Raw genomic sequence first — 24788 nt, forward strand, 5'->3', positions numbered from 1 at the left:
TACAGATGAAGTGAATTTTAGACTGCAGCATTGGACTTTGTGAGGATTTTGTTGTCATTTCCCTATTAGATGAAAACTGGTCCTCAAGATGACATAAACTTGAGGTTCAAATCTTAAGAGCAATAATTGTAATGAAAATGAGAGAAGTCCTTCATGAACATCTGAAAACCTGTGCTTGGAGGAATCTTCACAGCTATGTAAAAACAAAACAAGACCAGGTATTAAAGTTCTTTGTCATATCCAAAGAATGCTAGCCAAATGCAAAACAGAAACACCAGCATCTTTCTCAAATGTGCAGTGATGAAATAATAGCAGAAACTATATGTTTTAATCAAGAGTTTTGGAACTCTGGAAATTTAGTAATAGATTTCTTTAATTGGAGATGATGCATGAGGTCAAAAAATAAATGGGGTAAAGAAATAAAAGGTCTTAATTAGAATTTGGGTTAACAAGTCTCAGCATATTATTACCATTATGTTACTATAGATGTTTGTAGTCTTGGTTATGCATAATTTAGTAAGCCTTCTATATAGGGTACATGGAGCCAAACTTTGACATTTTTCATTGTGGATTCTATTAAAAAGTTTTTTAAAAAAATTAAGTTCTGTGGTTTTAATCTAGGTCTTTGAAATTAAAGAACTGCTATTCAGTTTACTTTTATCTATACAAATCCCTAGCAAATATTTAAGTAAATGGAAGATTCCTACTTTGCTAAAACCTCCTTTGGCCTGGTTTCTATGTATTCCTTCCAAATATATCAAGTCTGGGAACATAAATGATGCATCTGGGAATTGGGATAGGCTATTCAACAAAGTGCAGTACAACTGTAATACTATATACATGTTTCCCTGAGACTTCTAATTAGACTTGGGTAGGATGATATCATAATAATAATTTCACAATCTTCAAGAAAGTTACATACTTGATGGCATATGTCTGAAATGACATGTGCATTACTAAATCATCCAACCTTCCAGCATCTCAAAACAGTGTTCTCTGGCTTGTATGGAACCAATCTGGCCAATTTTATAAAGCCGGGTGATATTTTGATGCAATTTAATTTACAGGTAGAAATCTTTGTGGTTGAATGGCTTGTTACACGTGACATAGACTGCCAGTATGTTATCAATTAATTGTAATGTATTAAAAATCATTTGTGATGAGATGTTTTGATGAATTTAGCAATCTCTTGCTCAGTATTGCTTAGAGTAAGTCTTGTTCTTCTAAAATGGTCATCTTGAGGTCTGCAAGACAGCGTCCTGGGAGGCTGAAATGCTCTGATATTATTTTATTCTGTGTGCGTATTGCTCAATGTATTTGACACCAGGACTGAAAACAAGGACAATGTAGACCATTAAGCTCAAGCAGATGTTATGCAGTATTTGATCTGTGCAGGGTGGGAATTCCTTGGCTTTTGCCTCATAAAGCAGAACAGTATCATAGCTTGAAAGAATGACTGATGTCTGTTTTTCCTGCCAGTAGATGGTATCAGGGACCTCACTACGAAGGCAGAATATGATATGCAGTGAAGGTATGCCAGAATACTTTTGTGCTATTTCCTTGCCAGGAGAAAACACATTAATACTGCTTTGAGGAAAAGCCCTGGCCAGAGGAACTCCTTATTCATCTTGATTTATGAAAAATTCGACAATAAGGACCTTATCAGGAATCAGTGTTGATTTCATAAGGCAACAGATCTGCCAAAATGCATTTCCTCCTAAATCGTTTCCTACAAGTGTAATAGAAACCCAACATTGCAAGACAGCTCTGGGTTCATAAAACAGAAGCACTGCAAATTATTTGAGTTATATTTTGAACCTTCCTACCTTGCCTAAAAAATGTCTCAGTACTTAAGAATATAGCAATAGCAATTAAACTTATATACCGCTTTACAGTGTTTTACAGCCCTCTCTAAGCGGTTATAGTCAGCATATTACCCCCAATAATCTGGATCCTCATTTTACCAACCTCAGAAGGCTGAATCAACCTTGAGCTGATGAGACCCGAACTGCTGGCAGTTGGCAGAATTAGCCTGCAGTACTGCATTTTAACCACTGCACCACCACAGTTCCACAATAAACATTCCAGAACATTAGCATCCATAACTAGTGTGAGGTGGGAATTTCTGCCAAGTCTATTATTAATTCTTAAAGCTGAGTGGCTCTTTCAAGAGATGTTCCTGTGTCTGGTTTTGTAATCGTTGATTGCCTAAAGGTTTGCTGAGTCAAAGGCTCTCATAACGTAACGATCATAAGAGGCGAGCACAGAAGTTCAGAAGTTTTCCAGCAATTGAGAGAACAGTTCAAACAGGCAGAACAGATCATATTATTACAATTATTCTTTTTATCATGAAATCTACTTATATGCCAATAATCCATTCTAGAAGCCAGTCTGATACAGTGCTTACAGGCATCAGACTAGAAATCAGGATACCATTAGTTCTAGTCCTGCCTTAGGCACAAGCCAGCTGGGTGACCACAGGCCAGTCACTTTCTCTCAGCCCTAGGAAGCAGGCAATGACAAACCATTTCTGAAATCTTATCAAGAAAATTGAAGGAAGTCAGTTGCCAGGCATCAAGGCTGCTTCAAAGGAATACATACAAATTCTAATTTTGCAATTACCGTATATCCTATGAACATTGGCAAAATGTATGTGAATATCCTACTTTGTCATGCTTTTAAAGTGTTCATTTCCTCTACCCTTGATCTCCCCCACTGCAATAATGGAATGGATTAAGAAAAAACACTTTGATACTTGTTTCTTTCCTATTCAGTTTGCTGTTGCTCAGGACAACAAAGTCGAAGAGATATCAGTGCAAAATGTCTTGAGTAAGATTAGTCATTATTGCAGGAGATTAGTGAGAAATAGGAAAGGCACATATATCCGGTTTTTCTATGTGTTTCCCAAAGATACCTCATGTAATTCATTGATAGCAGAGAATGTATGTTTCTAGCCATTATAACTGGCTCACTGGTTGCCACCACCCCTGTATATAATGTGAGATGGGCTGAGATTTTACTTTCGCCTCAGACAGAAAAAAGTTGGGTTTATGCTAATTTAATGAACACTCAATACTGCTTTTTAAAAAAGAAACATGGGAATGCTTTAAGATATATTCTTATATCCTATAAAGATATACATTATATCTTATAGTTATGCCAGTTTGATTTTACAGAAGGGAACCTGACCTCTTTCTTAATCTTAACAGTGGTTGTGCTAGTAGGGCTTCCACATGCAGGCTACACAAATAGAGTCACTAGACTGGTGCGTTATATTTCCTTGTTGCCGTGTAGTGCTGTCCAGCTCTTTAAGGCCAGATATGGTAATCTCATGTACATGGTAGAATTGCAAAATCAAATTTGGCTTTACCCCATCACAAACATGCTTGTACTTTGGCTCCTTTGTCCCATTTAGAACACATCCTATTCCCTCCCTTTTCTCACTTCTAATTGTGTGTGTGTGTGTGTGTGTGTGTGTGTGTGTGTGATATTTTTGTAATCAGGGTTTTTCCTATGTTGATAAAAGATGTTAATTGGCCATGGTGGGATGAAATCTCCAATCATCACTTTCAGGCCTGTCAGACATTTTATGTTGTTTATACCTATGAATTAAAAGGAATAAATACACACACACACACACACACACACACACACAAAGGAGACTATTAAAATAGAGAGAACCATTAATTGTTTGTTAATGCTTTTAGTATATTGTAAGGAATATACAACAATGAGGAGATTGCATAATGAAAAGCAATAAACTACTGCAATTTATGTATGTTCTGCTGCCTTGGGGTCCCTGAGGCTAGAGTTACAAATACGCCCTCTAGTGATCAATCTGAAGAAACTGCTTCCATAAAGAGAAATTTGTGCAAGGATGAGAGGGGAAAAAAGTCATCTTTCCCTCTCCTTCCTCCAACTTGATTTCTGCAAGAAAGGGGTAAAATGGAGCCACAATGGCCTGACCATAAGACACAAATCAGAATGGGGTATTTTATGCAACCTTTTCCCTTGTGTTCTAACAGGGATGTCAAACTCAATTTCATTGAGGGCCACATCAGGTTTGTTTGACTTTGGGGGGCTGGGGGGGGGAGAGTGGCCAGGGGGGAGTGGCCAGCTTGATGTCACTTGGCCCGCCTGGGCTCTGTTTTTGGCCACAACAGCCACCTGCAGCCCTCTGCCAGTGAAAATGGAGCTCAGGGAAGCTGCGCATGGCCAGCCCAGGCTCCGTTTTCAGTCACGAGGGCCTCCTGCAGCCCTTTGCCAGCAAAAACAGAGCCCGTGCAGCCCCCCCAACCTCCATTTTCACTGGCAGAGGACTGCAGGAGGCCATCACAGCCGAAAATGGAGCCTCTGGGGGCCACATGTGGCCCTCCCAAACTCCATTTTCTCTGGCAGAAGCACTGAGGGCCAGTCCTTTGCTGTTTTCAGGGCGGCCACAAGGGCCAAATCTAAACACCCTGCAGGCCAGATCCGGCCCCCGGGCCTTGAGTTTGACACCCATGTTATAAGTCTGGTTGCCTTTGACCACGGGAGAGACAATCGTTATTTATCTTCTACCATAGTAGTGGATTGTAGTTCTTAGAAGAACATAGACCTTCAATTAACATTGCATCATTGGAACTATTGCAAACTAACCCTTATAAAAAGAGCAGGCAAACTGGGGAATTTGGAACTGTAATTTCCACAGTCTTTGTCATTGGCAAAGCTAAAGAGTTATTTGGCAGCATTTGGTTCCAATTGTAGAAAGGCACGGTTCATTTCCTGCAGCCGTTTAAGGCAAGGCTCCATGTTTACGCCCCACTTCAATAAAGGCCTCCACACATCGATCAATATCCTCTTCGCTGTGAACAGCTGAGATCTGAACTCGGATACGGGCTTTACCTTTGGGCACTACAGGATAGCTGAAGCCGATGACATAAATGCCTGTTGGGTGATAAGAATGGTGCTGCTGTTAGTCCAACCTTGGTTTGGCTCTGGGTTGATATGAGGGAGGGAAGTTGGGTTGGCTATCTGCACTTGGGAAGGGTAGCCGTGGCTAGGTAAAAATGCTTCCCACTCCCATTTCCCTCATACACACATACATTCATTCACTCACCACTCCACTCAGAAGCACCCGGGCTGGTCTTTCAGCTGCCTGTAATAATTGAGTCACATCCGGCATTTACAAGGATAGGCTGTTTTGCAGAGGCAGCCACATCCCACCCAGATTCTTAGCTTACGAAAGCAAACGCTAAAACAGAGTGGGTGTGGAGGAGGAAAGGAAATAAGCTAGGGGCATGAAGGAGGAGGAGTAGGGGTGGAGGCAATGCCTGGAGATTGGCAGCTATTACAATTAGGCAACAGGACTGTCATTCAACTAGCTATGGTGAGCAGCAGTCCTGCCTGGAGCTTTGCTGGGAGCTTGATAGCAACTAGAACAGGTCTTCAAACTTGGCAGCTTTAAGACTTGTGGACTTCAACTCCCAGAATTCTCCAGCCAGCTCCATAAGTCTTAAAGCTGCTAAGTTTGAAGACCTCTGAACTAGAATATTGTAGGAACCACCACACTGAGGCAGCACATTATCCTAACCAAGTGCAAGAATTTTTGGAAAAAGGCAAAAGGTTGTGTGCTATTTTTAAAAATTTGAGACTTTTGTTTGAATGGAATATTAAAAGACTGAGCACAAAGGACTGTGTATTGAAGATGATTTACATGTCAACAGCAACAGGATATCGCTGTGCCTTGAGCAAGGGGTTGGATTAGAAGACCAGCCCTATGATTTTAAGACCCAGAACAATCGCCTGTTGTTGGGAAGGTGAGTGCTGCAATAAAGCATTGTGCACAGATTTGCTACATTGTGGTGTGTCCAGTCCTAGGAAGCTTCTGTAGCAGACCCTGGTTGAATCTTCCTTGGCATCCTCTGCTTCGACTGGCACTCCAGGTTCCAGGCCAGAATCTTTCCTAATCTAATGAAAAGGAGCAAAGTCCTAAAGAATGCAGGAGAATGAACAGAGAAAGGAGATGCTCTTGGAAGAGTGATGGCTTAGGAAGTAGATGGCACATTTTATGGACCATTTTGAGACAAAAGAGAACTTGGAAATTGCTAAAAGTTTCAGTTGATATGTTGCCATGACTAAGGAAGTTGCCAGGACATAAGGAAGATGGTCATGAACTACTTTCCACTCCATAGATACTAAGGTCAGAAATAATATAAATTGAAGTTACCTAGATTTCACTTAAACATAAGCAAAACTACTCAATAGTAAGATCAGTACAAGAGTGGAACAATCTACCTAGGAAGGTTGTAGGTTCTTCATCCGAGAAGACTTTTAAGAAGGACCCTTCTCGAGGATGACTTAATTAGTTTTCCTGGATCTAGTTCCCTGAAGTAGATAACCTCTGAGATAATCTTTCAGTTTGATAGTTCTGTAATTCTATGAATTCCCCAAAGGAATTTCTATTTCATTCATGAAAATAGAAGAATTCTCAGAAGCAGCAATTAGTTCAGATGTTTCTTCTACAGGCAGATGTTGAATTATGATGGCAATTGGGACCAGGATTGCTGTTGCTAAGCGATGTGATCGTAAAGTGTGATGCGTTGCTTAGTGATGGCAATCCAAACAGTCCCAGTTGTTGTAGCAAGCCTAAAACACATGGCTTATTACATAGGGATTAGACGAAGTCCTAAGTAAGAAGTGGAGGGGTGCCTATGTGCAAGCACAAGATGGCTAGGGAAGAAGAGGGATGGTGGCAGAGGTGGGCTGCTGCTGGACCAGTTCAGGTGAACCAGTAATTTCGACCAGTGGCTGGGCCTGCCCACCCGCCCTGGCGCTATCCCATCCTATATAATTGCTGTGTGTTTGAAGTGTGTGTGCTCACATTTTCGGTTCTGGCCGAACCAGTTGTTACATTATGCGACGCCCATCTCTGGATGGTGGATGCATGCCTGGAAGGCCCACAGAAGAAGGGTTAAGAGGGAGCTAAGCTAGCCAAGCTAAGAGGGAAGGAGGGCACAATGCATGTGAACCAGTGAAGAAAAGCAGTGGGGGCAGTGGGGGCACCCCTCTAATTCGGGGGTGTCCAACTTTGGCAATGTTGGCTGGGGAATTGTGGGAGATGACGTCCACAAGTCTTAAAGTTGCCAAGGTTGGACAGCCCTTCTCTCTGTTCATAAGTATGAGGTGGATGCCAAGTGCCCAATTTCTATTCACACGACCGTTGGGAGTGAGGAAGGCACAGCAATAACTGAAACTTTGAGTAATCGCAATTCCCTTGATTCAGTGCCATAATAACTTCAAACAGTCACTGAACAAATGATTGTAGCTCAACTATTTGTAATTAAAAATTGCCAGGAAGTTATCCTCATTTACCTGTTCTGGTAAAGAATAAATTGAGTGGGACAGGAAAGCACTGGTTCCGACTCTGATGGCCTTCAATGCAGAAGGTTGTAAGCGATTTTTTTCTCTCTGAGTGCTAAGATTTTAAGCAGGCTGTTACAAATGCCCTCTAGAACAGAGGTCTCCAACCTTAGCAATTTTAAGCCTGGCGGACTTCAACTCCCAGAATTCCCCAGCCAGCAAAGCTGACTGAGTTGAAGTCCACCAGGCTTAAAGTTGCCAAGGTTGGAGACCCCTGCTTTAGAAGTTATGAATTATTACTGCCCATATGACAGAATGTTTAAAGGATACCGGGTATAGAGTAATAACTTTAAGCCTTCCTGTGGTTTAATTGACACTGAAACCAATTTCTGAGGGCAAAAAAATGTCAGATTGTACGATATGAGCCTCCACTTCTCCAGAACATTTACCTCTTTTTAGTATATCATCAGCCATCACTGAAGCTAACCGGGCATCACCCAACATCACAGGGCAAATAGGATGATTATTGCCTGAAATTGTAAATCCAGCTGCTGCCATCTTACTTCGGAACCTGTAGAGCAAAAGAAAATAATCATTTGATCTATTTTAAGCTAAATGCATATGTCTGGCATCTCAGCAATTCAATCCTTAGAAATAATAACTTCCTAAGAGAATTCAGATGATAGGTGCCAATAGTTATACAAAGTGAGAACCATTTAGAATATGTGTGGTATAAGGCAGGGGTCGGCAACCCGTAGCTCTTTCATTCCTCTGCTGTGACTCCCCGTTGCCAGTTAGTGCAATTTTGGGAGGAGCTTCCGGTTGTGGGGAGGAGCGTCAGGAGGAGACTCTATGGCAAGCGGTGGATTTTCCAGTTGGCTCCACAATTGATAGGGCTTTCAGTTAGAACAGGTAAAGGAAAAAGGACGCCACACTAGGGGGAGACTCTATGGTGGGAGAACTGGACTTCCAGTCGGCTCCAGAATTGAACGTGAGGCTTTCGGTTAGGACCTTTGTGGCTCTTTGAATGTTTAAGGTTGCCGACCCCTGGTATAAGGGGACAAGTTCTTCCTCTGAAAATAGAATAAGATCTAAGCATACTTAATTATTTAGTTAGGCAACAACTGGCTCCTGCAACCAGTTAGTTTCTCTTCTTCTCCTTCTCACCATTGATTGCAAAAGAAACTAAAATACTTTGGTGAAGTATGCACATAGGCAACTCATTAAGGAGTCAAGATGGTTCCTGTTCTCTCTTCCTCCATCCTCACACGCAGAAGACTGACTGAAGTGCTTTCCCCATCTCATAATTAACTATAAGAGGACTCAAAGCTCATTTGCAATGAAGGCACAATTATTCCAAATTCCATGTTGCTGATCTCAAATCATTAGGAAGAGTTCCAGAAGAAGCTGCACTTGTGCTGTCAGTATTGGATGTGTAAATTCAACAGATTATGACACCTTTAAGAAAAGGCCAAGGAAGAACAGAAAAAAATAGTTCTCATTAAACAGACCAAAGCAGCTGCATAAAAACTCTGCCAGTATCCACAGAATGCTGGGGAAATATGAGAAAATGAAAGGGAACATCCTGGAGGAGAGCTACACTGGCTGGCTAGAATCAGAGAACCATGTTACCGCATTTTGATAGAAGTTCTACCTTTTGTACAAGCTGAGGAAATGTCATTATTTCACCTAATTGGCACAGCAGTACAAGATATTTCCTTGCCTTTGCCTGAAATGTTAAGTATTCGGCAAGGATTGGGATGAGAATATAGAAAAAGCAAATCAAAAGAGGAGGCAACAGGAAGAAAAGCAATCCTTGTGGATTCCAAAATTGTGGAAATTAGATCAGTCTCAACGGTGTAGTAATTCTTAATACATCTTTTAAGAGACAGACTATATATGGAATTATAAGTATTTCCACAGAATTCAGAGGGAGTACATTTGTCTGAGGCAGAGAGAGTTCAGTTCATTTCTCAGGTCCCATTTGAAAAATATACTTATTGGAACTGGGTAAAATAGGATGAAAATATAAACTTATCCGTCCAAGCTGGTAAGCCTCTTTTTTCCATTTGTGTCACACAACATGCCTAGGTTCAATTGCTAAAAAATGCATCGCTGAAGGGAATCCATGCAGAGTAAGGACTGCTGATTTGTTACACTCTAGACTAGAGCATGTTTCTCAATTCCTGCATCATGCTAAGGCATTATACAACTTTGCTTAGTTTTGGCTTGGCATTCTATGTTTAAGGTTTAACCATGGTTATCATTTAGCATGCAATGCAAATATAGGTTTATTCGAACAGTTAAGAACCCATACATTAGTTCAATAGGTAAACCAAACCCTCTTTCTCTGTAGAGCAATCTATTATTAGATAGATTATTAGAGTGAAGGCCACAATATATTCTCCCTTACTGTGAAGTCTTGGCAGCCATGGACTGCGCAATGGCATTGCTCTCCATGAGGAGGTCCAGAGCTTTGGAGGCACAGCCCACAACAGCAGGAGGCAAGCTGTTAGAAAAGAGGTAGGGACGAGAACGTTGGCGCAGAAGATCCACGAGTGCTTTAGGACCAGTTGTGTAGCCACCTACAAAGAGAAAAAGTTCTATTAAATTGTAATAGAAAAGTTTCTACTACAGGCACCAAGGCTTGCGTTTCACCAACCAGTAATCCCCAATGAGTCTTCCAAAAAGCTGATAATTATAATTACACTATAATTTTTGCTCTTTTTATAATCCAGACAGTTAAGATCAAAGATCCCAATGGAATCTTCCCAATGCATAACTGGCAGTCTGTGCTGCTCTTGAAAATTCATAGACTTGTGCAAAAAAGTGCAGTATTCAGTCAAAAGAGTACCCAAGTTCTTTATTTCACTTTTGAAAGGAACCCAGATTAGATGCAGGAAGAATAAGTGAATGGCAAATACAGACAAACTGTTTTGTTTTCCTTAAGGAGAGGTAAAAGAATATTTTTGTGGTCAGCAACTATACTTTTGAATGGCTAGGGGCTAGAGGTGCAAAGAGCTAAAGACAGCATAGGATGGGGTGAAGCTTGAATTTCCATTTTTTTCTATCGCTTAAAATAGGGCTGTTGTTCCTATCAGTGGATTAATACATTTGTTACTTCTCATTTAGCCCCAACCTGAAGAAAATTATGTTGATATTATTTGGTGGTTTGCTGCTAAATTTCATAAGGGCAATGTTGAGGGACTCCAACAATGTCAAAAAATGGGCCCGGTTGACTGAATGTGGCCTGCAGCCAACCCAGTTTTAATGAATGATCATATAGATATTGCCAGAAGTAGTAGAGAGTTATATATGGTTGGAGGCTTGGCTTGGATTTCATTTCAAAAGGGTTCAGGGAAAGAGTTTGACCTCTCCATAGTTAGAATGGAGAAAAACAATGTGAAGGAACGTAGATATGGGAAGATAAAATATATCCAAAATGCTTCCCCCTTTCAGAAAAAAGTTTGTGTGGTGTTGGTGGATCAATTAGTTTGGCGTGATACGTTCCCAGGAACTACAGGTGACCAAGAAATGGACAGAAATAGTACTATGACCGGACAGCTCAATCATTCTCTTAAATTGCCTTTTCTTATGCAAACTTCTGTCTTGCAGTTTCCCCCAAAATGAAGCCTATAATCTTGGCAAGGAATAATGGAAATTGGTATCCAACACATCTGGAAAGCACCAGATTGGAATAGACAAAAATGGTGTCTTTAGTTGTAGCACAACTAAAGGAGCAGAAAGATCTCCAAAACTGCTTCTGATGTAAAGCAAGGCATACATTAGTAAGCTAAAATAGAAAATAAATTGCCCTGTCTTTCCTCAAAGCTTTCAAGATTTAGAAACTATATGTTAAAACCATTAGCTGAAACTGGCACCTGCTGCTCCCCCAAGGGCTTTTCCGAGTGTTGAGTTGATTATAGTTACTTGATCCATCACTCCCAAAAGCTCATCGGTGCCCCTGCAGGGAGAAAAGAACCTTAATAGTCTAAGGCAGTTCAAGTCGAAGTAACAGCAATCCAAAATTAGCATGCTTACACTTGCTGTAGCCTTGCCCTTTCATTGTCATTTTTCAGAAGGTAAGGATACAAACAACTATCTAGTCTGAAAGGGAAAACCTGTAAATTCCAATAGAATACAAGCCATTATTATAGTCTTGTCCAACTCAGCAACAGAACTTGGATGCTGGAGGGTTACAGTTCAATACACCTGGAGGACATAAATTAGGGAAGACTATTCTACAGCACACACATTTTTGTATGTTCTTGCTGTTTAAGTCTCTCTTAAAAAGACTTTGCCCCAAACCAATCTAGAATTGTCTTCCATAATTGTCTCTGTATACACACCATAAGAAGCCACTTCAGAATAAATTTGATGTCCTAACTGCAGAGAACTCTTCAAACAAGCATGTTGTCCTTCTTGCTAATAAAATGGCTCTTATGTATCAGAAAGAATTGGGAGGTGTATTCAAAAGAATCTATTTGAAACAAAATCTGATGGCAAGCAGCATACAGTATATTCAGATCCAAAATGAACAAACATGCTTCAGATCCAGCATAGGAGCTCCTTCTCTACTTGTCAGGTGTTTTTTAAAGGCGTAGAAAGAAGGCACTCATGTTGGGTTTGAAGAACCCTTGCCCACTTTGGATCTAAATAGTATACACCTCAATGTGAATATATAATCTAAAGGTGCTTATTCCCAACAGCACTTGCATTGTAGAAGATTAATATAGTTTTAGTAATGCTTATCTACCACTCATGATCAATTCTCAAAAGAATGCCCAGAAACAGTCTGAGAAAAAATTGATCTATGTACAAGGGGTAGTAAAAGCACAAATAAAAGGCTAATACTTCCCTTTATATACAGAATTTCACAGAAATGTAAATACAGCACAGAATGCATTGTACTTGTCATTTTACAAGCAGAATGGCAAACACATTGTTGTTATCATCATCCTTTAAGCCAGTGTTTCTCAACCTTGGAAACTTGAAGATGGGGGGACTTCAACTCCCAGAATCCCCCAGCCAGTGCTGCTGGCTGAGGATTCTGGGAGTTGAAGTCTACCCATCTTCAAGCTACCAAGGTTGAGAAACATTGCTTTAAGCAGATCCCTATTCCATCAAACTTTTTATGATGACTTAACTTTCATTCTACTCAGTGATTCTTGTTATTAAGTTTTTATTATATACTGCTGAGAGGGATAATATACAGACTCTCGTTACTTAACCACCACAATTGGGACCGACTCCATTGCTAAGGGACATAGTCATTAAATAACACATCACATGACCACATCCAACATTTATCAGTTGACTGCTGTTGTGAAGTTAATCACTCACAGCTTTTAAACCACGACTTACAACCTCCCGCCAGCTTCTCCATTAACTTTACTTGTTAGAAACTGGCTATGAAGATTGCACATGCTAATCGTGTGACTGTGATATGCTGCAACTGTTGTAAATCACACTTGCCAAGCTCTTAAATTGCAAACCTATTGCTATGGGGATGCTGCAACTCATGTAACTTTGATGATTGGTCACAAACCTATTTTTTCAGTGCCACTGGGCATTCAAATGCTTACTAAACAAGACAGTCATTAACCAAGAACTACCTATATTATGCTAAATCATACTGTGTTTTATTTGATCTTGACTTAGCTTGTGTGTGAACCCAACCGTTGTGGACAAGAATTCATATCAATAAGAGCTGTGGTGATGCAGTGGTTAGAGTGCATTACTGCAGGCTACTTCTGGTGACTGCCGGCTGCCTGCAATTTGGTAGTTCAAATCTTACCAGTCTCAAGGTTGACTCAGCCTTCTATCCTTCCGAGGTGGGTAAAATGAGGACCCATATGGTTGGGGGCAATATGCTGACTCTGTAAAACCGCTTAGAGTGTGCTGTAAAGCACTGTGAAGCAGTATACAGGTCTATGTGCTGTTGCAATTGCTTTGCAGTGTGCTTTGGACATCATGGTTTATTTAAGAAATCAAGGATAATTTGATGTGAGAAGTACACTGCTGTATATGTTCTAAAATGGATTTTTTGACAAAAAGCAGCACAGAAACAAATTTTATTTTGCTATTCTCAACAAATACAGTCACTATATAGCTGCTTTTCTAACATCCTTTCCATCAGAAAAAAGTAATGCCTAATGCCTACCTGCCATTAGGCCCAAGAAATCCAGTGGCATGACATTCATCGATAAAAACAAAGGCGTTGTATTTCTGAGCAAGGCTACATATTTCCTTTAACGGGGCAATATCTCCATCCATGGAAAAAGCACCATCTGTAGCCACCATCCGCAGACGACATTTCTGTGCAGAACAGTGGATGACAAGAGTATAGATGAGGGATTCTGGCTAGTTAAAGATTCTGAGAATTTTGTTTTGCTTTGGTTTTTGGCAGATCTGTACCACTGAACAATCTAGGAGTCACCCAGCTACTAACCTGTGCCTCCTGCAGTTTGACTTCCAGATCTTGCATATCCATATGTTTGTAACGATACTTATTGGCTTTACAAAGACGGATTCCATCAATTATAGAGGCATGGTTCAGTTCATCTGACAGTATTGCATCTTCGGGCGTCAGAAGTGCCTGTAAATACCAGAAAACAAATAGAATAGTTATAAAAAAGAATCCCATCACAAATGGGAATTCTAACATTGCTAAGGTATTTATTGTTGCTGTTTGGAATGTTTGTATGTTTATTTTGTATTGTATTATTGTGTATACATATAAATTACAACAGGTTATACACAGGTTATAACAAATTATAAAATGGTTTTACTTAAACATTTATTTTCCTTTGGCATCTGTTTACATGTTTTGCTCCATACTCCTACATCTATTTCCATATACAAATTTCTGGAATATTGTATAGATACTTATGCCACACTAAACCATGGTTTAACCATGATTAAATAAGCTACAGGAAAATCTAGGCAGCTTAAAGAAGGAGATTTTGGAAAGTTTGAATAAATATAAAAGGTTGAATTTATCATGGTTTGGAAGAATTGCTTTAGTAAAAATGAAGATTTTAGCAAAGATTAATTTTGCTTTTAGGATGCTACCAATAATAATATCAGATTTAGAGTTAAAGAGTTGGCAGAATATATTGAATAACTATTGTAATGGGAATAAGAAAGCGAGGATAAATAAAAATAAGTGGTATCTAAGCCAAAAAAAGGGGGTTTAGGACTCCCAAATATTAAATTATATGATGTCGCTAATAGGCTTAGACATGTTATAGAGGCAATTTTAGGAATAGGAGAATTGGAATGGTTGGAAGATAAATCTAAAATTAAAACCAAATTAGAATGGAAGCTGGAAAATATATTTTTTATGGAAGGTGGAAAGAAATGGGCTGAAAGCATAAGCAATCCTCTCCTGAAGTTTCATTGGGAAATTTGGAGTAAATATAAAGGGAGGCTGCTTCTGAAGAACTCTCCATTATCCCCGGTAGTAATCTTGGAAAAGTTCCCAGGGAATTTGAAGAATAAAGTGAATAAAATTTTAAAAGAGAAAAATAAAATGAAACTAAGGGAATGGTTAGGAGGAATGAGGACACATGGGGAATTGGAAGAGGTTCTAGGAGGAAAACGGTTGTCTTGGTTAAATTACAGCCAAGTGGAACAATGGACTAAAAACTGGATAAGAGAAAATGGAGAGTGTAGAGAGTTAACGAGGTTCGAGGAATTAACTGAAAAAAATGAAACTGTAAAGGAAGAAAATAAAGGGATAAAAGGCTTAATGAGTGGAATTTATAAAATATTGTTGGAGGAAGAGGAGAGGGAAAATTTAGGAAAGATGGTATGGGAAACTGATTTGAAGATACAAATAGGGCAACAGAGTTGGGAAAGAATTTGGCAACAAAGAGTGTTGAGAAATATGTCAGTAAGAATAAAAGAGAATTATTATAAAACGGTATGGAGGTGGTACTTGACTCCGGTTAGATTAAGCAATATGAATCAGAACTATTCAGATAACTGTTGGAGAGGTTGTGGGGAAAAAGGAACATATTTACATATGTGGTGGGATTGTAAATTTGTGCAAAAATTGTGGAAGATAGTGTTTAAGGAGATTAAAGAAATTGTAGGAATAAAGATAGAAGAGGCACCAAAGGTAGCATTACTCTCACTATTGGAAGATATAAAGTGTAAAAAAGAGACTAAAGAGTTGATAACAAATTTGTTGACCGCAAGGAACTGGAAGACACGAGGTGATTATTATTTGGAAGAATGGTATAAGGAAGTATGGGATATTGCCATAAATGATAAACTGACTTGTAATATTAAAGTAAGGAGGGGCATAATGAAAGTAAATGAATTCAATGGAATCTGGAAACAGTTCCTAATATATGTGTTTTCGGGAGGAAGGAGGATACCACCACCAGAAAAAGCTTTAAGATTTTGGAAGCAGGGATGATCCCGAGGGGTGGGGGAGCACTTGTTGATTGTTTGTATTGTGTATATTGTTATATATTATATATTATGATTTATGTATGTTAATAAAATCATTAAAAAAAATAAGCTACATTTGGCTGGGTTCATACAATACACTAATCCAGATCAAATCATATTATATCATAAATCATATGAGTCTAATCACTCTGCCATAATATCATTGTGAAAGGATCAGAACAATTTTTGTTATTTAGCACTACTACAGTGAATCATTCAGAAATTACTGCAAATACGGTTGCTTTACAATTGCTTTACAATTACAATGGGAAATCCATCCCTTCTCGCATCAATCTCCTATTTACACAAAATTAACAACCTCAAAGATCCCAGCATTGGCATCAAAGCAGCTGATGTAGAGAATGGCATCTTCTCTTTGATGGAAACGAGCAATCTTCTCCTCCAGATCCTTATGTATATTCTAAAAAATTTGAAAAATAGAGGGGAAAAAATTCCAACATAAATGGCCACAGTTATCACTATTACCCGTGCAGGTTGAACAATCTACATCCATATTTTTGACGATACAAAACCACAGGGCATGCATACATTGATTAGTCATGGTTTGTTTCCATCTCATTTGGTTGCACAAAGTAGATAAAGAGTCATAAGCAGCATTATATTATATGACATTTGCCTGCAATTCCTTGTGCTGTTCTGGGGAAAAGTCCTGGGAGATTTGAAATTGTAACTATAGAATTGCAATCAACCTGCCTTCCATAGAAAACCTGTATATCACTTGGGTCAGAAGGAGGACTGAGATGATATATACAGACCCCAACATCCTGGACATAAAACTGTTTCAATTCCTCAGGACAGTGCTATAGGGCATTGCAGGCCAAAACAACTAGACACAGGGGCAGTTTTCCCCCCTCATGCCATCACTCTGCTGAACACTAATTCTCACAGCGCTCTCTAATGTCTATGTGTATTTACCCATGTAGTATGTCTGTAGTATAATTATTTATCCTTCTTATTATCTTCTTTACTACCCCCTCTTATTGGTATTATTATTTTGATTATTATTATTCTGTTGCTTTGCATGTACACTGAGAGCTTCTGCACCAGAGACAAATTCCTTGTGTGTCTAATCACACTTGGCAAAATAAAGTATTCAATTCAATTCAATTCAATATGCAGCACACGAATGAAGGCAAATATAAGTGTCCCGGGATAATGTTGCAGGATCCAATCTGGGTCCATCACTGGGACCCAAGGTTTTGTCTTCCGTTCTAGAGAAAGCTAGCTAGAGAGAAGTTCCCTGAATATGGGTTCAAGCACAAATCCGAAAGCTCAGAAGACAAAACCTCTGGTCCCAGTGACTGACCCAGATTGGATCCTGCAAGATGCAGCTCCTTCAGAAAAGTTGCAGATACTGCTATGGGAGCACCCCATATGTTCTGAAGCATTTTTGGCCTCCAAATTGAAGTGCTAAACAGTCCTAAGAAATAATACAACCAAACTTTGTCTTGCTTGTGAAAATTTTTAACTCTTAAAAATTGTCCCCAGAGCAACTACTAAGGAAAATCAAATTTTCAAATGCTTGCTCTGCAAATATAGTGCTATAAGGCATTATTAATTGAATTATAAAATGATAGCTTTTACACAGGACCGCATTCCTATGCCTTCCTACTTGTGTTCCACAGATGAAGCGGACAGAACTGAGGCCAGCTCCATACTTCTCCAGAGCATCATGTCCAGCACGGATGACTTCTGGATGACTAGAAAGTCCAAGGTAATTGTTGGCACAGAAATTCAGGATATCTGCAAAAAAATGACATGTAGTAAGAAGAGGAAATGAACTGGGCAATCCAGCCACATGCAATTTCATTGTAGATGGTTTTACTTTATGTCATGAGGTGGTTTTGTCCACTTATTCTGTTCAGCTTCTGCTTGTCAGGACTTCTAGCAGACATCATTTTGTCTCTTGTCTGAGATTTGGATATTTGAAAATAGACCCTTAAGAATAACATTACTGTACAGATCTTTCTCAATAATTGCAGGTTTCGATACTATTTTTTTTTAAAAAAAACTGCACATAGAGTATATGCAGGTCCAGGCCTACTGGGTTATTAAAAAATACCCTTTCTTTACATTATTTATTTATTTATTTATTTATTTATTTATTTATTTATTTATTTATTTATTTATTTATTTTATTGACTTTCTATACCGCCCTACTCCCGAAGGACTCAGGGCGGTGAACAGCCATAAAATAAAACACATACATATACAAAATTTAAAATCAAATAAAATGAATTAAATAAATTTGGCTGAATTAATACCCATAATTTAAAATACCCATATTATAAATACATTAAAATTTAAAATTTGCACTTAAAAGGGAGAAGATTTAGGCGAGGCCAGCTTGATGAAATAACAGAGTCTTCAGCTCACGGCGGAAGGTGCGCAGATCCGGAATTCCTCCGTATCTCTGGGGGGAGCTCGTTCCAGATCGTCGGTGCCCCCACAGAGAAGGCTCTACCCCTAGGGGCCGACAGCCAACATTGTTTGGCCGACGGCACCTGGAGGAGCCCCTCTCTGTGGGAGCGTACTGGTCGGTGGGAGGCTATTGATGGTAGTAGGCGGTCCCGTAAGTAACCAGGTCCTAAGCCATGGAGCGCTTTAAAGGTGGTAACCAGAACCTTGAAGCGCACCCGGAAGACCACCGGGAGCCAGTGCAGCTCGCGCAGGAGAGGTGTTACATGGAAGCTCCATGCCGCTCCCATAACCACCCGCGCGGCCGCACTCTGCGCCAGTTGGAGCCTCCGGGTGCACCTCAAGGGGAGCCCCATGTAGAGAGCGTTACAATAGTCCAGACGAGAGGTGACGAGGGCATGAGTGACTGTGCGTAACGAGTCCCGATCTAGAAAGGGACGCAACTGGCGAATCAGGTGAACCTGATGAAAAATCCTCCCGGTCACGGCCGTCAAGTGCTCTTCTAAAGACAGCCGTGAATCCAGGAGGACGCCCAAGTTACGAGCCCTTTCCGTGGGGGCCAATGATTCGCCCCCAATAGCCAGTGATGGCGCCAGCTGACTATATCTTGAGCCTTGAGTCCTACGGGAGAAAGGCGGTATAGAAATATAATTAATAAATAAATAAATAAATAAATAAATAAATAAATAAATAAATAAATCGGGACGTCGGAAACCACAGCCACTCGGTCTTGGATGGGTTGAGCCTGAGCCCGTTTCTCCCCATCCAGATCCGTACGGCCTCCAGGCACTGGGACATCACTTCAAGGGCATCGTTGGGGTGGTCCGGGGTGGAGATGTACAGCTGGATGTCGTCAGTGTACAGATGGTACTTCACCCCGAAACCACGGATGATCTCGCCCAGCGGCTTTACATAAATGTTGAACAAAAGGGGCGAGAGAACCGATCCCTGCGGCACCCCACATATAAGGGGCCTCGGGGTCGATCTCTGTCCCCGTCAACACAGACTGCGACCGGTCAGAGAGAAAGGAGGAGAACCACCATAAAACGGTGCCTCCCACCCCCAACCCTTCCAGCCGGTGCAGCATGATACCATGGTCGATGGTATCAAAAGCCGCTGAGAGATTTAACAGGACCAGGACAGAGGAACAACCCCTGTCCTGAGCCCTCCAGAGATCATCCACCAACGCGACCAATGCCGTTTCCGTACTGTACCCAGGCCTGAAGCCCGACTGGAACGGATCCAGATATGACGCTTCATCCAGGTACTGGGGAAGCTGTCGCGCAACCACACTCTCAACAACCTTCGCAACGAAGCAAAGGTTGGAGACAGGACGATAATTAGCCAATACTGCCGGGTCCAGGGAAGGCTTCTTGAGGAGGGGCCTTACCACCGCCTCTTTCAGGGCGGCGGGGAAGACACCCTCACCCAACGAAGCATTTATAATCCCCTGGAGCCAGCCTCGCATCACCTCCCGGGAAGCCAGCACTAACCAGGAGGGGCACGGGTCCAGCAAACTTGTGGTCGCGTTCAATCTACCCAGAATCCTGTCCACGTCATCTGGGGTCACAGGATCAAACTCATCCCAGATAACAGTCTCAAGACCTGCCTCCGTCACCCTCGCTGGATCTATCCAGTCAGAATCCAGACCTGTCCGAATCTGAGTGATTTTGTCATGCAGATACTGAACAAAATCCTCGGCTCTTCCCTCCAAGGGGTCTTCCTGGTGGAGCAGGGAGCAGGTCACTCTAAACAGGGCGGCCGGGTGATTATCTGATGATGCAATAAGAGCAGCAAAGTGAGTACACTTTGCTGCTTTTATCACCACTAGGTAACTCCTAATATGAGATCTTACCAGTGTTCGGTCGGATTCAGAAAGACTAGCCCTCCAATGGCTCTCTAGGCGTCTTTTCCGGCGCTTCATCTCCCTCAGCTCCTCGGTAAACCAAGGAGCCAGGCGAGATCGGTGCCGGGTCAGAGGCCGCAAAGGCACGACTCGGTCCAGGGCTCCAGCAGCTGCCCTATCCCAGGCGGCCACTAGGTCTCCAGACGAGGCGTGAGCCAGAACCTCCGGGATTGGCCCAAGCTCCATCTGGAACCTATCAGGTTCCATCAGGCGCCTAGGGTGGTACCATCTTATCTGCAGCGGGGTGCCGCGGTTCGAAGGTCAAGGCGAAGGAGCGAGTGATCTGACCATGACAAGGGCTCGACACTAGCAAATATGGGAGAATGAACCTTTGTTTGGATTGTAATGCAGAGTCAGAGTTATGGATATAAATGCAAAGATTAATCATGGGAATAGCAAGATCAAAGCTAAATTATAATATTAATCTACTCCAGAGGTGGGTAAGTTGAGGTCCCAAATATGCATACTTGAATCCCTTTCTTGTTAGCTTGGAATCACCTTTGGCACTGATGGGTTTAAAGAAATCTTAAGAGCCTGTGCTATGAATAAATCTGGGAAATAGATGAAAACTAAAGTATAAAGCCCTACAAAAGATATCAATGTTAAAAAAAACATGAATCCCCATAGTTACCAAAAACCCAATCTTGTCTAAATATAATATGGCCTTGTTCAAAAAAGTTGATCCCAACCCTTAAAAGTCTGCCCCTGTTTTCACTTTCCCCACCTATTCCAACTTTCTCCACTCAACTATCACAAAATGTTAATGTGTGTGTTATGGGGAAGAAATTGGCCATGGAGGTGATATGAACATTTATACACCAGATTCACTCAGAAGCCTGTAACCTGTGCACTGGTTCCCAGTTCAGCAAAATTCCAAGTACCAATCCCTTTTTAATATATTCTCAAATGACACAGTGCAGGTCAAATTATTTAGATGACCAAACAAAAAGAAATACTAAAGAGTTAAAATGCTGCTTCTAAATGGAAGGAGTAGGGAGTAAAATAATAAATGTGGTTTGAAATAAGCAGGCGGAATTATGCCTATGGGACAATCTAATCCTTAAACTTGGGCACAAATAATTTTTCTAGAATTCCTGGGGCAGAAATAGGAATTAACATTTTAGAGCAGCTTTTGATGTTTTGTGAAAACAATTCTGACTATATGAAATTTCTCATCATACATTTGATGAAAATATATTCTCATTTGGTAGTATGGTTTGAGCATGATTGAGCTGCATCTGAAGATTCTTAACTTTCATATTGTTAGAAAAAGCTTTATTCCTAGAGCTAATTTTTATTTACAACTGAAAAATGGCACTGAAAAATATGGGTAATTTGCAGATCGCTTCCAATAAGAAGTTAGAAGATTTTGTTTTAGCAAATCAACGGGTTTTAAAAGAATGTCAAAACAGTATTACTTGACCTTAAGATGAATTTTATTCAACAAAGCATTATTTTTCAAGACCACTAGACACCCAAAGGGACATATAAGAAAGATTGGGTTTGAACCTTTCTAAGTTAGGAAGATCATGGATGCATAGTTCCCAAGAAAAAGACATGGCTCTTTCTGCAAAGTCAGTAGGAGTTGTCCCATGCAAGAGAAAAGTAATCTAAAACAAACTCCCTATATAGAGTCAGGGCGACTGGCTGGAACTGAGTCCTTCCCGATTCCTCTGCAGCCACTGTCCAAGAAGGACCAGGGGGTGACAGGATAGCAGTCTTCCAATACTTAGAAGCTTCCACAAGGAAGAGGGCCCAACTTATTTACCAAAGCACCTAAAGGCAGGATAAAAAAAAAATGGATGGAAACCAGAGGTGGGTTGCAGCAGGTTCTGACCAGTTCTGAAGAACCAGTAGCGGAAATTTTGAGTACTTCGGAGAACTGGTAGTAAAAATTCTGACTGGCCCCAACCCCATCTATTCTCTGCCTCCCAAGTCCCAGCTAATCAGGAGGAAATGGGGATTTTGCAGTATCCTTTCCCTGGAGTGGAGTGGAAATGGAGATTTTACAGTATCCTTCCCCTGCCACACCCACCAAGCCACACCCACCAAGTGATGTCACATCCACCAAGCCACACCCACAGAACCGGCAGTAAAAAAATTTGAAACCCACCACTGATGGAAACTAACCTAAGAGAGAACCAACCTAAAACTAAGGAGAAAATTCCTAACTGAAAATAATTAACCAGTGGAACAAATTACCCTGGGAAGTTGTAAGTGCCCCATCACTGGAGGCTTTTAAAAAGAGACTGGACCAGGGGTCAGCAACCTGCGGCTCTTTTGCCGCATGTGGCTCTTTCGCCCCTCTGCTGCAGCTCCCTGACACTCAAAATATGCGTCACAACTGCCAATGTGTGACACCCGTCGGCACACGATTATTAAGCTTTTCAATTCTTGGTAGGCCACCCATGGATAAATCCAAGAAAAGAAAAGTTTCAGAATAAAACAGAACATTTCATTTAACGGCATATGCTAGTTTTGTGGCCGCTCAAGAAATAGTCAGGCACAGGAAGGGTTTTGTGGCTCCCGGTGTTTTCTTTTCTGTGGGAAACGGGTCCAAATGGCTCTTTTGAGTGTTTAAGGTTGCAGACCCCTGGACTGGACAGCCATTTATCAGAAATAGTATAGGTCTCCTGAGAGAGCAGGGGGTTGGATTAGATGACCTCCAAGGTCCCTTCCAACTCTGTTACTGTTACCAGCACCATTAACATACATCAGATGATAAGTCTGGTTTCTGCTTACCAAATATGTCAGTTCAATAAGAAAGAGGAACATGATTCCCTGAAACTATTGCCAAATAAGTTTTCTGTATCCCCCTTCCCAAAGCTTCGTTTCCCTTTCGTTTCTCCTTCCCAACGGCTTACCTCCTCGGCTGCCTTCCACGTTAATATGCGGGCCTTGCTTTGATGTTATCACCCTCTCGTTCTTCCAGGTTCCGGCCCCTCGGATACCCTCCAGCTCACCCTCCAGCAGGCGCTTGAGCTGGGCCAAAGCAGACTGCGCCCGCGAAGGGCTACGTTGCCCCAGGACAAACGGGGGCCGTAAGAACTGGCTGCACCACATGGCTCCGAAGGAAAGCGCCACACAGACAAAGTGAGAAGGCAAGATCTGGCTGGCGAGCGCTTCACTCTAAAAAGAGGCGTGGACTGAGCAGCCAATCAGAGCAGCCAATCGGCGAAAAGAAAAGGCTTCTTCCCTCCAGCCGCACCAATAAGCAGCAGAATTTATTTAAAGAGACAGGGACACGTTAGGGGGAAAAAATGATATTCTGACACTCTAAAGCGGAGCAGAAATTGAACTGAAATTGGTAAGGAGCGGAATGAAAAATAGCCAGATGGGCTATTGGAACAAGTAAGGCAGGCCTAACAGGAAAGAATGTAAAGAAACCTGAGAGCTTGCTTAAATTAATTTGAAATTAACTTGCTTAGAATTAACTGATCAGGTTTCTCCGCTATTTTTCATTTGTTTCTTAAACGTTGCTTCTCTTAGGATGCCTTTTCACTTTTAAAAATTATGCAGGATCTCAAAAGAGTTTTGTTCGTATTAGTTATATTTATTGATATTTATTGTATTAAAAACTAAAGTGGATGCAATTTCTGCCATTATTGCTTCTTATGATTATTTGATTTGATTTTAATAGTGTATTATTTTTCAACATAGGCTGGCGTTGATTTTATACATTCCTGAGAGGGTCTTGGAGATCTCTGGAGGGTCCTAGGGCCACACTTTAAGAAATACTGGTTTAAGGAGATGTCTGGCTAGAGAAACAATGGAAACTTTTGAAAATGTTAATATGGACAATAAGAATTGTTGTGCAATACAGGGTATTTTCTTCTCTCCTCCACCAAGTTAATGCAACTGAAATCTGTGAAAAAGAGAAGCTCATTTTTGCTGAGTTAATAGAACAGACTAGAGCAACATGTGATTACTTGTATGTGGCTTGTTAAGTGAACACAAGCAATGGCTCTTGAAGCTACTGGATGTTTCTGGAGATGGAACATAGCATAATGAATCTACCCGGTTGCCTGTTACCTGTGCTCACAATATTTATTTCTCAAAGGAAATCAAATAGTATATAGTATATATTAAGACTAGTCATCCCTTTTTCTTCTACTCAGAAGCACTGGGGTTTTAGGTGCTTAAACTTTTTCTCTGAGTTTCAATACCTCTCCAGATAGGTATCAAAGTTACACTGCCAATTGCAAACTTTCCAAAATAGAAACTTTAGAGATATTTTGCTTAGTTTCATGGTTAGATTACTGTCAAGTTTCCCCTGTGTAACTACCTTGAAGTCAGTTTGATAGCTACAATCAATTCACCATATATAACTTATCAATAGAAATCAGGACATAGGATCAGTTCAAATTGCCAGTGCTTTTCCTTTTAATGCAAACCCACATGGGATCCAAAAATTATCTGGAATTGACTGATCCACACCCAGGGATTTTAATGCGATGTTCTGTTGAGTAAGATAAGATGGCTGGAAATTGGAGGGAACGTCTGCTGCAGAATAACGTCTCTTCTTGGCTTGTAGAATGACCCTTCCCATATGTCTATCCTGCTCTGATTTCAGACTAGGAAATCTCTATTTCCAAATTTAAAAAGTTTATCTCAGAGAGGGATAGCTCACCCACACTTC

The 24788-nt window shown here is 40.8% G+C and overlaps 1 protein-coding gene across 1 annotated transcript; it reads right to left on the reverse strand.

Annotated features, from left to right (window-relative positions):
* Nucleotides 1-3687: 3687 nt before the first annotated feature.
* Nucleotides 3688-23219, reverse strand: GCAT (glycine C-acetyltransferase). The gene is made up of 9 exons (XM_070946754.1): nucleotides 23014-23219; nucleotides 17438-17568; nucleotides 16124-16225; nucleotides 13793-13939; nucleotides 13505-13659; nucleotides 11223-11305; nucleotides 9755-9926; nucleotides 7791-7912; nucleotides 3688-4926 (listed from the first exon to the last, which is right to left on the reverse strand). The coding sequence occupies exons 1-9, from the start codon at nucleotides 23210-23212 to the stop codon at nucleotides 4775-4777; spliced, it is 1263 nt and encodes a 420-aa protein (XP_070802855.1). The 5' UTR covers nucleotides 23213-23219; the 3' UTR covers nucleotides 3688-4774.
* Nucleotides 23220-24788: the final 1569 nt, after the last annotated feature.

Source organism: Pituophis catenifer, unplaced genomic scaffold (genome assembly GCF_029215685.1).
Source record: "Pituophis catenifer annectens isolate HBS135680 unplaced genomic scaffold, rPitCat1.0.hap2 SCAF_7, whole genome shotgun sequence".
Taxonomy (NCBI): Eukaryota; Metazoa; Chordata; class Lepidosauria; order Squamata; family Colubridae; genus Pituophis; species Pituophis catenifer.

What these genes read in the sequence shown, in the direction of transcription:
- GCAT (XM_070946754.1), bottom strand. Translation starts at nt 23,212, where the DNA reads ATGTGGTGCAGCCAGTTCTTACGGCCCCCGTTTGTCCTGGGGCAACGT. An exon ending in GCTTCATCTGTGGAACACAA is followed by an intron (nt 16,226 to 17,437) that starts GTAGGAAGGCAT and finishes CAAATTTTTTAG; the next exon opens with AATATACATAAGGATCTGGA. An exon ending in TGATGATATACTAAAAAGAG is followed by an intron (nt 4,927 to 7,790) that starts GTAAATGTTCTG and finishes ATCACCCAACAG; the next exon opens with GCATTTATGTCATCGGCTTC.